This window comes from Leopardus geoffroyi, chromosome C3 (assembly GCF_018350155.1).
Source record: "Leopardus geoffroyi isolate Oge1 chromosome C3, O.geoffroyi_Oge1_pat1.0, whole genome shotgun sequence".
Taxonomy (NCBI): domain Eukaryota; kingdom Metazoa; phylum Chordata; class Mammalia; order Carnivora; family Felidae; genus Leopardus; species Leopardus geoffroyi.
The window spans coordinates 12,736,305-12,751,524 of NC_059338.1; the positions used below are offsets into that span (position 1 = coordinate 12,736,305).

At 41.3% G+C, this 15,220-nt stretch overlaps 1 protein-coding gene across 1 annotated transcript in view; it reads right to left on the reverse strand.

The window, feature by feature from the left end:
* LOC123585961 overlaps positions 1–15,220 on the reverse strand; it is a 33,779-nt gene that overhangs the window by 15,734 nt on the left and 2,825 nt on the right. Inside the window, exons 3-4 of the mRNA XM_045454734.1 lie at positions 4,564–4,728; positions 781–923 (exon numbers count right to left, since the gene is read on the reverse strand). Coding sequence (XP_045310690.1) covers positions 781–923; positions 4,564–4,728 — 308 coding nt within the window. The remainder of the gene's footprint in view (positions 1–780; positions 924–4,563; positions 4,729–15,220) is intronic.

Here is a 15,220-nt window from a genome sequence, read left to right on the forward strand (position 1 = left end):
GATTTCACAGCCCCGGAGCCAAGAGGTCAGTTTCCCAGGATGCCAAACCCCCAGCAGAAGCCAACTAACTCTACAGTCATGACAGAATCAGATAAGATAGAAATAATCAGCCCGACTTCTCACTGTCACCAAACTACTCAACTTCAGGGGCAAAAATGATCATCCCTATCATCTGAAAGCCTCTTCGGGTAAATCAGATTAATAGATATTTTCAGTCCCGTTAATATTTCAAAATGGCAGGACACTGATCTTTTGTGTGGCTTCTCAGAAAATGAAAAACAGCAAACATGATATATTGGCACACTGGTCACTTAAGGCCGTGAAATGGTTTCGCCCTGGTAGTTTTCAGGTCCTCTTGCAAACAGAGTAAAGCCGTTAGAGGCAGATATAATTTCCATTGTTCAGGAAGTTGGTTTTGCCACTGTCTTATCCAAATGCATTTAATTATTAAGATTTTGAAGATTTTTTTTTTTTTTTTTGGCTCCTTACATTGGCTGAGGTTTAAGGCAGAACAATCTAGCTAGAGTCAAATTCCATCCTCTTGAAACTTAGTGTCTCTGTATTTTTATGCTATTTTACGAAGGGATTAACCTCCCTAAGGTTGGAATTTGCCTGTTTTGTATAAAGTAACGCTTCCAGAGGGTTTTCATAGTTTACTGAACGCTATCCCTGGAAACATGGATAGCTATGTGCTGACAATCCATGCTGGCTACTTATGTTTTAAAAGAACAGAGATCAGAATGGTTGAATGATTTGTCCAAAGTCATAGAATAAATCTACCTTTGAGATGATAACAGAAACCAGCTTTTTCGTGTTTTCACTTTTGTCAAATGCTGAACTGATTGGATTTAGCAGGAAGAAGTGGGACCAGATAGAGTGGATTGCAAAGAGATGCCAGCAGGGCCGAAGGCTGCGCTTTGGATCTGGAAAGCAGTCACACAGCTAAGTAGCAGGATCCCCCGAGGCTTTGTACAACTGGACAACCAAGCATTGCCCTGAGGGCACCCGAAGTCTAAAGTCTGAGGGCAAAGCTGTGTTGGGAACTCGAACTCATGGAATTCATCGGAGCCGGGGATCAGTCACAGGCTGACTCAAGTTTCACTCACCGCTGTTTTTGCGGAGGTGGCTCATTTGTATTCACTCAGCCGATCTGGTGACAACCTGGGTCCAGGACACTTTGCAGAGTGCACAAAAGTCTCTGACCAAACCCCACTGAGACTGACTTCCTGTGTGCTTCTGAATGAAGATCGATTTGGCTCACGAAGGTCGCTATAAGGCAGCCATGCAGGAGAAGGCTGCCAAAACCTGAAGATTTGGGTCGTAACTGGATTGAGGAGGTGTTTTTGTTGTCACCGTCTGGACAGACCAGATACAGGGGTGCAAACAGCACAGCTCTCCTGTTGTCTACAAACCCTCTGATGCTGGAGCCATGGTTTTGTTGGAAGCTCCTTTCCTCTGGCAAAAGAATAAATACGTGGATGATCTGAGAGATCATTTTGCATTCTTTTTGCTTAGTTGAAAATAATTCACTGCTGTGTTGTGATGTTATGTTTAACAGTAACTGGTGAGTTTGGTGAGTCTCTCACCCTTTAATTTCCTCTGACTTTTAAGGTTTCCCCATCTTTCCTAAATGAAGTTTGGGGTTCTGTTGAGGGTTTTAAATCTGATTCCCAAGATGAGCCTATTTATATTCCTCTTTTCCATTTAATTCTATCTGATCAGCATCAGAACTGGTACCGAATTAAATTTTCCTATGCATTCATTTAGGGTGACTCTTCAGATGACAGTGACCCAGGTGCAACCAAGTGGGAAAGGGCCTGAAATGTATTTCGGGCCTCGATGGAGAAGAAGCCACGCCAAGGAGGTAATATTTTATAGTTATATTTATTTTATTTATCCTTACGCTAAACACAGGTTTCTGGATCAGAGGCAGACTGAATATTTACTTATGGAATATGTTGGCACCAGTCTTCCATGCCCCATGTCCCCCTGAGGGTGACATGATAAAGGCAGCCATCGGCCAAATGTATGAAACGGCGAGGGTGTCTATAGCCCAGCAGAGAGTCCCTGAAATTATGGATCTTGGGGCTCACAGAGGAGAAACTGCCCAGCTGTCTTTCCTGTCTTCCCGAGAGAAGGTCAGAAACCTTTGCTCTGTAAAGTAAACACACCTCTGAGGAGAGACTGGAAGGTGTTACAACCCTTCGGAATGTGAACAAATGGCTCCAGGGGAGATGACTCCGCAAAGCTCTGCGGGTGACCGATTACCTTTAACTTCCAAGTCTCGGTTGCCCTTCACTCATCCTTTAACCCCGAGTACCCAGAAAGCCCAGAATGTGTAAAAACGCAAAAATATTCACATTGTTTTCTGACACAGGGAGCCCAACAGAAGAGTCCACGAGGGCCATAGATTTATTTATTTATTTAAAACCACTTTTTTTTTTTTTTTAATGTTTATTCATTTTTTGAGAGAGAGAGAGAGAGAGGGAAACAGAGCATGAGCCGGGGAGGGGCAGAGAGAGAGACTGGAGACACAGAATCCAAAGCAGGGGCCAGGCTCTGAGGTGTCAGCACAGAGGCCGAGGCGGGGCTCAAACCCGTGAGCTGGGAGCTCATGACCTGAGCTGAAGTCAGGAGCTCAACTGACTGAGCCACTCAGGCGTCCCAGTGCCAGAGATTTGAAGAGGCAAGCAGGAATTCAGAGGTCGGTGGGAAGGAAAGAAGGAACAAAACTGGTGCCAGGGGAAAGGCCGCTTTCCCTCTCTGCTGGCTGTGGGTGGCCCTAGGCCAGGGGCTGGCAATGAAGTTGGCGGCCTGTGGAGAATCACCGCCCCTGACCAGCAGAATAAGAGGAGGCAGAATTAACTGGTAACTAGTTCCAGTGATGGTAGTGGTAACGTGGTGTTTAGTAGAAAGGCTGTGGAATTAATAGTTAAAAGAGAAAAAAAAGAGAAATAGGGTTTATTTTATCAACTACCTACCAGGCACCGCGTTCTACCTATGTTCTCCTGTTCGATCACACACCCACTAGCCCGTTCTGCTGATGGCAAAACTGAGGCCCGTCCGGGTGAACAGCTTTCAAAAGATGGTGAGCTGCTGCTCAAAACCAAGCCTGCCTGAGTCCCAACTCCGTGACCGTCACCTCCTTCCGTGTGGGGTCTCAATAGGTGCTTGGTCCTGTGCCACCTCTGGGACTTAACACCAATCACTTAACCTATTTTTCAGCCTTAGTTTTCTCATCTGTAAAATAGAGATAAGTAAAAATTGTAAGTTGGTCTGTTTTTTGTTAGGCTGCTTACAAATGAGGCAACGTACTTGCCCAAGTCTTATACATACACGAATTCTAGTTGTTTTTATTATTAACGAAATCCAGTAAAATACTATGATGATGTTAGCATTTTGGAGGTTGAATTGCCTCTAATTTTTCACTGTTATATTTAATGCTCCAGTGAGCATCCTAGTTCATGTTGCTTTTTCCCCTCTCCTATTTAATCATTGTCTTACATGTGGACAAACCGAGATCCAGAGAGAGTAAGTGATTGGCTAGGATCTCACAATAGGTTGGTTTTCTCACATTATTTAAAACTATACCCAGACTGTGAGATTAAGACACTGTTCTATTTAGGAGCAGAGCCTGGGGGAGGTTCCCTGAAAAATTTCGTCTTTGAGCTGGTTTCTTCATTTCAGCTGTTGCTCCGAATCTCTAAGTCCTGGTAAATGGATAAGATCAAAATTGGGGTGGATGGGTATTACTTAGAATTATGTTGGAAGGAAGGAAGGAAGGAGGCAGAACATTCTGGAGGGAACTCCATCTGAACCAATGCAACAAAGATGCCGATCTGCGTCTCGCTGTCTTAATAGTCTTGGCTATGGAGAAAAAAATTAATTCTTAAGTGATGCGGTTGAGTGGACCAGAAAGCCCCATGGGAGATGGGTGTGGAACATGCAAGTAAGTGCTTTTCATAAATTAAAAAAGAGAGAGAGAATATTTCATCACATGGTGGGTTTTCTCTTCAGCCCCCCACATAATTTGTTTCAGCTCGCTTTTCTGGCACCCCGTTGACTCTTCCTCCCCATCTCTAGGGGCTGGAAAAAATTACAGTTTCCAAAAATCACATGCACTCTCCTCAGAGTCATCCCAAGAACCTAGTGAGAAAGAAAAATCTGGAGTGGTTCTCTTCCTGGTTTTCAAAGACAATGAAAATTTCCTGAGCGCTTAAGTTCAGCTGTGGTCTGAAATGAGGAGCCTGGGGCACAGTATTGCAAGGATTTCTTTGCTTGTTTATAGAAAGATTTTTGCAGGAGCAGATGGCAATAAGCAGTGCAAGGACTCTGATGGCATACTGTGCACCCTGGCATGTAAAAATTCATGAGACAAAGGCTTTAGGCTTTTAACATTTAAATCACTGCTTAATTGTATCTTATTATTTAACTCCATATTCCAGCGAATTAAAAAAACAAAAAAAGAACTATGTAGGTCTATTTCTGGTTCTGCCAAAAGGTGTTTAACAAATGGTTGGAAATATGGTAGTGTTGGATGGTAAGAAAATCCACACTCCTTACCGTGATTCACAAGACTCCAGGTGATCTGGGCCCTGTGGTCACCTCTTATCTCCTCCTTTTTATCCTGTTCCTTCCACTGGCCTCCTTGCTGTTTCTCACCTTCGTGGGCTTTGGAATTCTCTTCTGCAAGGCTTTTTTTTTTTTCTTTTTTCTTTTGTTTTTTCGCTAATTAAGAAGACGGTTGTTCAACAGAGTTATCTTCAGAGGGCCTTCCCTATCGTACCAGCTTGACCCAGCCTATCCCAGTTAGTCTCTTTATTACCCTGCTTTATTTTCTTTCGAATACTGACCATTATGTGACCTTATTTTATGCATCTGTTTACATGTTCATTATCTATCTCTTCGGCCTAGCTCTTCTATCCTCCTATGTTTTACTCTCTGCTACACACACAGTGTCTACAACAGGGCCCAGCACACAGTAGGTGCACACTCATAGACGCTGACTAAATGAATAAGTGAGAAGAAAAAAAAAAAGATAGGGAGAGGTTGAAGGAGAAACATGTCAGAACTATTTTCAGTGATATTTAATGACTACTTCAATTTATTGCACTGATGAAAATGGTTCTCATTAGCCTAATTGACTCATTTCTTTTCTTCTTGATGGCTAAGATAGTTGAATTGATTTCACCCCTGCTTTTAATTGTACCATTAGATGCAACCAACCCAGGATGAGGAGTGTTTCATTATCTCTAAGATCACTAGCCTGGTTTATTTATAAACGATTGTTTATTTTACGGTTTCACTTTTTATTAGATTTTATGTTTTTAAGTAAACTCCTTAATCTACTCTGGATCTGTTTGTTTTGGATTCCGAAGTCAACATGTGTGTGGGTTTGGGCATTCAAGTTTGGGAGAAGTTGCTAAGGAGAGCTGAACTGTTTTGCATAACAAGGGGTGGGGTGTAGGGATTCCCAGAAGGAGGGCCAGGTGGGCTGGAGAGATGGCTGGAGGCAATGTGACTCCTAAGCCTTTCCCTATGACCCTCAAATCTTCAACCAGGCTCAGTGTTCTCCTGGAAGTTTTTGTGGACATGGAGAAAAAAAGCTAAGTGTCTGTGTGTGTTTCAATGTTGCATGAAAGACAGGCACCACGGCATGCCTAGAGGAAGAGATGGCTAGGTGAATGTAAGTCCCTGGGAATCTGCAAAACTCTTAGGAGTCCATTGGGACTTCCACGGGGCATGGAATGAGAGCTTCAAATTATGTGACCTCTGGTTTAAGGGCCATGTGAATTCCATGTGTACAAGTGTAGGACAGCACAAAACGACCAAAGGAGACTAGAACTTACACTATCACTTTGACAGCTCCAAGTACCATCTTTAAACCTTGGGAATGGGTAAAGAGGTTCCTGGTAAGACTGTTGGCTACAGTGTAAGCATATTGGCAGATTCTGTCTCTGCCTGGTTGAATAGAACTTAAAAGGAGGCTAGTGTCTGGTCTGACTTGCTTTCTGTCCGTATTATTTAACCTTGGCAAGTATGTCTGGCCTTCACCCCCTTCCTGTGAAATTCAGATCTGTTCTCCACTGTGGTGGAGCAGGCTGACGTTCCCAGCACCAGCTGCTGGATCCAGCTCAGTTTCCTGACTGGACCATGAGCTGCCATCTCCCTTCAGGAACTGCTACTACTTGCCTGCGTTGGTTTTTGCTATCAGGTCACTTGGATCTTGTTACAAATAGAATGGTGTCCCCCTAAAGTCATATGTTGAAGCCCCAACCCTCAGTGTGTCTGTATGTGAAGCTAGGAATTTTATGGAGGTAGTTGAGTTAAATGAGGTCATAAGGGTGGACCCTAACCAGTTTTTTTTTAATTTTTAAAAAATTTTTTTAATGTTTTATTTATTTCTGAGACAGAGAGAGACAGAGCATGAATGGGGGAGGGGCAGAGAGAGAGAGGGAGACGCAGAATCCAAAGCAGGCTCCAGGCTCTGAGCTGTCAGCACAGAGCCCGAGGCGGGGCTTGAACCCACAACCGTGAGATCATGACCTGAGTTGAAGTTGGACCCTTAACCAACGGAGTCGCCCAGGTGCCCCATAACCTGGTGTTTTTATAAGAAGAAGATGAGACATCAGAGCTTTCTCTCTGTAGGCACATTCACAAAAGAAAGGCCACATGAGGACATAGTGAAAAGGTAGTTCTCTACAAGATAGGAAGAGAGCTCTCAAAATGACCCAAATTTGGTCTGCATCTTAAGCAGGGACTTCTAGGCACAGAACTGTGAGAAGATAAATGTCTGTTGTTTAAGGCACTCCAGCCAGTGGTATTTTGTTATGTCAGCCTGAGCTGACGAATACAGACCTTTCCTAGTAGAGTCCTTTGTTCCATTTATTTTACTTTGGTAGGGGCAACATTTCCAGATCCCAATTTCAGTTTTGATCTCCATCTTCCACCGTTCTTTCCTATTGTATCACTCTCCTGATCTCAGTGTCGCCTTCCAGATTTTTCCTGCTCTATATTGTCCACAGACTAACGGTGTACTGGGACATAAGCTTGCTTCTTACCTCTCTTTGTATTTCTAGTGATGAGGAAACTTGGGTTCTAAACAAACACAATCCCATCATGTGACCTAGAATAAAGAAACAAAAGAAGGGGGAGATCCTACAAGTTACTGAAAGCCCACCATGTTCCAACCTGATTACTCCTATTTTACAGATAAGAAAACTAAGGCTCAGGGAAGGTAAGGTCACATGTGAATTGGTGGCAGCTCTAAGATTCAAACTCAGATATGCCTTACTCATTGCCTCTGTTTTGTCATGTATATCATACTGCCTCACTTCATTTAATCTCAAATCACGTAGCCTCTTTTACTTTTCCACCTTGAAAATGAAGAGGTTTGGACTGAAGGGAGGATACGTAAACTCCTTCCTAATTGTAAAACTTACCAATTTTGAAACTTCAGCTCTCAACCTATGGTTGATCATTTCCTGTTGACCACAGATCTTGTCCATATTAGTTGAAGTGGTGTACAGGAAGCCAAGCCACCCTTGGTGTTTTAGACAGAAAGGCATGGAAGGATTGATAGACCAGGGGGACAAGGATCCAGCACGGGACTATAAATGGTTGTGGCCAAGGCATGTGGAGCCTGCTGCGACACCACTGTGGATCCTTCTACTGCTGCAATAACCGCCTTTTGATACCAATGAGACTTCATACTCAACACTGGACACGTGCATATGCCAGCAAAATGACCTCTTGATAGTCCCGTCTCTCACCTGGTTTTCCAGCAGAAACATCTGCAGGAAAATCGTCTCTTTTTACTTATCTCCAAAGCTTAGGCAAATGCATGCATCTAAACGTAGAACCTAATTTGTATCCATGGCCTTCATTGCTAAAGAGTCTGGAAAGTGTAGATTTCACTGCAGAAGAAAAAAGAAGAAAGGTTGAATGGAGCCCAAGCAAACAAAAACATGGTACCCGCCACACTCCTTTGACCTCTAGATGTCATCTGGCTTTCTCCTAGTCTCTGAAACTCTGGTCTACTGCAGGACTCCTGCCCTGTTGCTATCTGATTTCCTATAAAGTTACCTTAAAAAGGTGATTATCCTCCCCAGCTCCCTAGGAGGAGTAACATGTACCCTGAGAGCTGAACAGAAAATTTAAGTATTTGGAAAGGCGTGGTAACCTCATTTTGTCACCAGAATAGCAGAAGGCATATTTAGAATGTGATCATTAGTAAATGATTGGTTGGTCATATCAGCTGTATTAAAATTTTAAAAAATCTATGTTTTCCCTCTGGAGTGACTTTAGAGATCTAAAGGGCTCTCTGGAAGCCTTTTACTTAAAAGGAGAATCTTAAGGTAGGTTTCCTTCTTGGGTCGGGAAATATGCCATTATGATGTGGGCATATGGGATATGTTGCCGTGCACAACCATTCTATCCTCTCTGGGAAAAAAAAAAAAAAAAATGCTGATTCTGCAATTGAGTGTGGCCCGAAAGAGCTTGTCCATGTGGAAGGCACAAGCCTAGTCCTTAACCACTTTTCCCTTTGCACAGCCTTATTCTCCAGGAGGCCACAAGTACAGCATGTTAATTCAATCTTTTCAAAACCATGAAACCACTGAATATCTCAATATCCGCGTGTGGACTCTCATTTGCCTACTCTGTGTTAACAGAGAAACATTTGGTTTTAAACAAGACTTTATTTAAGGGGAAAAAGTGTATAGGATTACACTCGAGAATGTCATTACTGAAAAGATAAACCATATGTCGTAGTCTTTGTTTTACCTCCTTTTCACTAGGGCCTGCTTTTGAGAGTTCATTTGGAGGTGTATGGAAATTGTAATTCTTCTGTAACCACGCTGGATAAGCCCAACAAACTTAGCTTACTCACCAGTCATATGTGTTTACATTTTGATGCAGATACTGCCAAAGTATCTTATGGTCAAGTGATACAGTCTTATTAAAAAAGAGCAGAAAATATTGACTTGGAGATACTGAGACGGAAGGTCCACACCGCCTTCGAACTCTTCCCATTGTCCTCCCATCTGGAGGCTGCAACTGGGGTGGGGAACGTGGTGGAAATGAGTGAAGACTAAAAATTGTATTTTCTGGTTCTTTTGACTTTGAGTGGGTCACGCCCATGGCAGAACACAACAAGCGAAGTGTGACTAGCCAGACTGGACTCACACAGTTGCTAAAATCCATCACAAGTCAGCCAAAATCTTTTACAGAAACAAATTTTGACTTTCAGTAAACAGAGTTTACAACCCTCTCTCAAAGGAAAGAAAAGGTCTAACACAGATACCAATTTCTGGTTGTTGCAAAGTTACCTTAAGTTAACTTGGATATGCACAACTCCTGGGTTATTTTTGGTAGATGAAGGTAATAACTTAAAATGTTTGAGGTTGATAAGGGCTACCATTCCCCTACATCCTTGCGCAGGTTATAATGAAAGAAAGCTTTTGATGAATTTCATGATAGATGTAGACAGTTTTAAACACGTTTTTATGAGTGAGCAAGCACAATACAACCTGTTCTGTGAGCTCAGTGTGGTCCAGGTCTTTCTTTTAGGTTTTTTGACAAATATCTAGCAAGAGAATGTAGCCCAAGGAGAACTAGGCAGCATTTCGGAAGCACACTTCTATCACCTTCTTAGCAGCAACCAGCAATCCATCCACAACCAGTGGCTGGAGATAGATCTATTGCAAGGAAAAATTGTGAGCAACTTTTAAATAGATCAAAAGATGACTAGATTCTTTTAGTGGAAAAGAGCACACTCTTTTTTTTTTTTTTTTAAGTTTATTTATTTATTTTGAGAGAGACAGAGAAAGTGCAAGCAGGGGAGGGGCAGAGAGAGACGGAGAATCTCAAGCAGGCTCTGCACTGTCAGCACAGAGACCCCACGTGGGGCTCGAACTCACAAAACCACAATATCATGACTTGAGCCAAAATCAAGAGTCGGACGAAAAGAGCCCACTCTTGATTATTTGATCCAAAGGGTTACTGCCCTTACTGTCTTTGAGCTATTTTACAACTCTGTTCATCTAAGTCAACCTGTAGAACACTTATGGTAATGGAAATGATACTTGTCTATATACATGCAAGTAACTTCTGCCTAGTGGAGGTTCAACTGGCCTTCCTTTCCTTCAGTGGAAGAAACCAATTTCGCACCTGTTAAGAAAATTCATTTCAGCATTACCTACTGGATGGGCTTATATATTTGCCTCACTTTTGGGGTCCCCTTCGAACCAGTTGTAACTTCTTTTCTAGCTTTCTCATTAATTAAGTGCTCAGTTTTGGGGCCTGGCTAGATTGTTATACACTGTTCACCAGACAGTGAATGAGTTCAAAATATTTCAAAATATTTCCTCCAATTTCTAATCTACATAGCTTAAACATCTTTAACTTAATAAAATATTTCAACAAATCTATGTATTTCCAATACGTTTAAATTTTACTAATAAGGGCCAACTATAACATGTGTCATTATAAATGTTGATTCTGAGAATCTGATACGCATTATTGGTATTCTGAATATATATATATATATATATATATATATTTTTTTTTTTTTTCCAAGTTAACATACAGTGTAGTCTTGGCTTCAGGTGTAGAACCTAGTGATTCATCTCTTACATATGACACCCAGTGCTCATCCCCAAAAATGTCCTCCTTTATTCCCATCACCCATTTAGCCCATCCCCCACCCAATACCCCTCTAGCCATCCTCAGTTTGTTCTCTGTATTTAAGAGTCTCTTACAGTTTGCCTCCCCTTCTGTCTTTATCTTATTTTTTCCTTCCCTTCCCCTATGTCCATCTGTTAAGTTTCTCAAATTCCACATATGAGTGGAATCATATGGTATCTGTCTTTTTCGGACTTATTTTGATTTGTGCTGAAGTATTTTAAGATAAGTTACAAACATCATAACACTACCCTTTACAGACATTAAGAAAAACTCTCAAAGCTGAGAGTCTCAGATCCTATGGCACATTAGTTCATGTAATCATTAAATGCAAAGTAATTTGGTCTTTACATCATGAGAAGATCAAAAGTTTTTGAAATCTCAGTTGTGTTGTCAAGAATCCTATGACTTGAGTAGCATACAGCTATTCACCGAGATCTACAGGAAAAAGTTTGCACATTCAACTTTAATATAAGTGTGCTTTTTTGCAGAGGGAAAGCAAAGAATTATACCAAGTAAGAAGTGATTTACATGTAATAAATAATGCTTTCCATTTATATATACCGTTGCTAACCATTTCAAAGTGAATTTGTGACCCAACAACAGCAGATCCCAAACAGCTAAACAGTAGATTCTCAAGGCAATTCAGCGGTAAGGATAATCAAGATATTCTTCGATGGAACGTCGATAGTGTGAAGGGAGTGAGGGAGGAAATATTTAAAGAAAGGACATTTGAGTAATGGGAGAGAGTATTCAACTCAGAACGTGTTTTCTTTTCACTAAAGCCACGGAGATACCCATTGGAATATGGACAATATACTACAGACCTCCTTTGAATTTTAAAAGGACGTTTTTCTCTTATAGATTCAAGATTATATGGGATTGTGGCAATTAAAAAAAAAATGAGGAACAGGAGTAACAGTTGCAAAAAGAGTAAATGTTCAGTTGCAAATTTTAGGGCAGTCGAAGCTAAAATCCTGGATTTTAGGATGGAAACCGGGAACAGTTGTATAAAGAATTGAGGACTGAGCACTCTGAGGAAAGCGGTCAGCCATCTTGGTTCAATGAGAATTGTGACCGCAGGCAAGTTGGATTGGAGACGGTAGTGAGCACCAGAAAAAAAGGAAATGGCGGCAAAACAATTTCTCTTGACAGCTTGGCTGGGGGACTCACTGATACCCCAGAGAAGGAATTTGACTAATTTCCACCAGGACTATGTTGTTCTTAGATCTACAAGTGATCTGTAATTTGCTGTACGCTTTTATGCTTGAGCTGTTCAACGCTCATGTTGTTCCACAGTCTGCTTTAAGTTTTTATAAACTTCAAAAAGGTAATAAAATTAAAGAAATATAATCTTACATTAAAATAAATCTCCTTAGATTATGTTAAGGAGATGTATTTGAATCAGAAGACGCTCATGGACCATTATAGTGCCTGTCTTCATAGATCTCATACATATCCTTTGTAGAAGATGGTTAGAATAAGCCCATTGCGTTGGATCCGTCGAGCTCTTATTTCCCCACGCGTTGCTTTTCACCTCCTTCCTTTTGCCATGCTCCCCTCTTTGTTTGGAATCACATTCTCCACGCCAGCAGCAGCAACACCCGCCCCACACCCTCCTGTCCACCCACAAATGCCAGGATAACTTCTACTCATCCTCCTAAACCAGCTTACCATTATATTCTTGCTAGAAGCCTTCACTGACCCACACGTATATGCTATCCTGTGTATACCCTTATGATTGTTTTGCCATTCTTTATTTAAATTATGTTTCTGACCCTATATTCCCAACCAGACTGTGTACTTTTGGGGGCAGGAGTCCGTCTGATCCATCTCTGCATCCTTAGCACCTTGCACTGTATATCCAGAACATAGTAGATGTTCAACAAGCACTTGAAGACTGAAGGCATAAATTGTGATTGAAGGTACATCTAATTCAACACCTTCGTTTTACATAATGGAAAACAGATGCTCAACTTCCTTATCTGGCCTTGTTTCAGAAGAATCATCTACAAAATACTTAAAAAAAGGTGTATGGAATATCACCAACATTATTTCCAATGCACAGAGTAACTGCAATTACCACGTACTAAATTTAAGTGGAAGCCTGGAACCAAGTGAAGGGACACCGAGGCTGCCGCTACCTGGGTTTGCTGAATTCTTCTTAATCCAAATGCTGGTTTCGAACAATTAGTTTCTGGGGATTGAGAACCCAGGACAAGACTTTGGGCCTGGGTCAGGGGGCAGTTGGGATGCTTAAAGTCCTGTTTTCCTGTGATAGTGTGGACTAGGGAAAAGTCCTCATAAAAAGGAAATGATAGGGGTGCCTGTGCCTGGGTGGCTCAGTCGATTAAGCATCTGACTCTTGGTTTTAGCTCAAGTCATGATCTCATGGTTGGTGAGTTCGAGCCCTGCATCAGGCTCTGTGCTGACAGTACAGAGCCTGCTTGGAATTCTCTCTCTCTCCCCCCTCTCTCTACCCCTCCCCTGTTTGCATTCTCTTTCTCTCTTTCCCCCCCACCCTCAAAATAAATAAATAACTTAAAAAAAAAAAAAAAAAGGAAATGATAAGGAAGCTTGTCTTTTGATGTTTGGGCTCTGGGCAGAAAAGCAAATTTCCTGAGGCTGTATAACACAGATCTACCCTCATATGGGTTTAGGACCAATTATATGTTACCCGCCTGGTCAGCAAAACCCCAAGCTAAGATACTGATATGATGGCCCATCAGCATCTTTGGGTGTCTGACAAAAAAAAAAAAAGTGGAAATTCCCACTGGAGGGGCAGATTTCAACCATGATGCATAGGCTTGTCAGAGATACACACAGGCTGAACACTAACTCACTAAGCAAAGTTTATACAGAATGCACAAAGAAACAAATATTCATGGGACAGACTTTTTGGGTAAATAACATCAAATGAGTACATTTAAAATGTTTAAAGAAAAACGAGCTCCACTTTGGTTAAATAGTGCTCAGCAAATTTGTGGCAAAAGTCTGAACTATATTATATCCAAGGCTGGTACATAATTTGCATGGTCCAGTGCAAAATGAAAATGCAAGGCTTCTGTTCACAAAGCAGAAAAAACAAGTGTCATTAGCCGTTCTGAAATAAAATGCGTCTTCTTAAAAACACTTTGTTACTTATAAACATACTAGGGATAATAATGATATATGAGTAACAACATAAACTTACAAACTACAGTAACGTATTACTGTCATAATTTTAAACAAAAAACAATACTAATGTGATATCTTCATTGGTCATAGCATTTTTCTGACTCTGCTTTCTGTAATTCATTAGATCATCAACATTTATACATTAGATATTTCATTTTCAATCGATATAATTGAAAGAAGTGTCAGTTCTTTCGGCAAATGCAAGGTTGCAAATGATTCTTGATCATATTCAATTTTATTTTATATTTTTGATGTTTTATTTATTTATTTTTGAGGAGGAGAGGGTCAGAGAGAGAGGGAAACACAGGGTCTGAAGCAGACTCCTGTCAGCACAGAGCCAGATGTGGGGCTCAAACCCATGAAAGCGTGAGATCATGACCTGGGCTGAAGTCAGACGCTCAACTGAATGAGCCACCCAGGCGCCCTGGTAATAATATTCAGTTTTAAGAAGGATCTTTCTGTGGATGCAACTGTTAATGTATTTTATGGACTGTGACAACAGTGGGATAGATTTCTGCCGCATTATTTGGAAATAGAAATTTTAGTACATCTAAAGCCGCTGATTCTTGCAGAACAATTTTTCTAAAAATATTTAACTCTTTCTACAAATCAGTTTTAAGGAAGTCTGAATTTAATTTTAGATGTACATTTTTGCAAGGGCATTTTATTGCGTTTGCTAACATTTCCTGTAGGTTGTGAAGGTCATATTAAGAAACCAAGAGTGGCTTCATGATTTATATACAACTAATAACCCTTGTTTACGCATCTATCACCATATATCCAATCACAAGGAAAACTTAACATTAAAATTGTCTTCCTCGTTGACAGCTGGTTTATCTGAGGCTTCACGTGAGAACAATGGTCTTTTCTGTCGAATGTGACAATCTTTAATTTCTATACCTGGATTTGTGGAGATTTGCTCTGAAACATTGTAGAAGTTTCCAAAGCTGGAGATTCTGAACTCTTTAAAGAGTTTTAGTAATTCCCTCATATGCTTTATTTACAATGTCCTCATGTACAGTTTTATTTTATAAGAATTTACTGGCAAAATGGCTTGTGATAAGCAGTTTCTGCTTGCACTCAAATTGGAGAGTTAATTCTGACAGATGTTACAGAGATGGGCTTTGGGGATGAATGGACATGCGGTCCTCTTGCCACCGGTCTCGGTTCTATCCCCATGGGGAGCCTGTATGCTCTCCGGGCCATGGCTGCTGCTGACACTGTTGATGCCTCTGCCCAGTGTCGATTGTACCCGAGTATCTGAGCCTGCACATGTGAGTGCCGACACTCGGTGTATCTGCTCTGCTCTACTCCTGCTTCACGGTCCCATTAGACCACACCTACAAAGCACAAGTTCCAA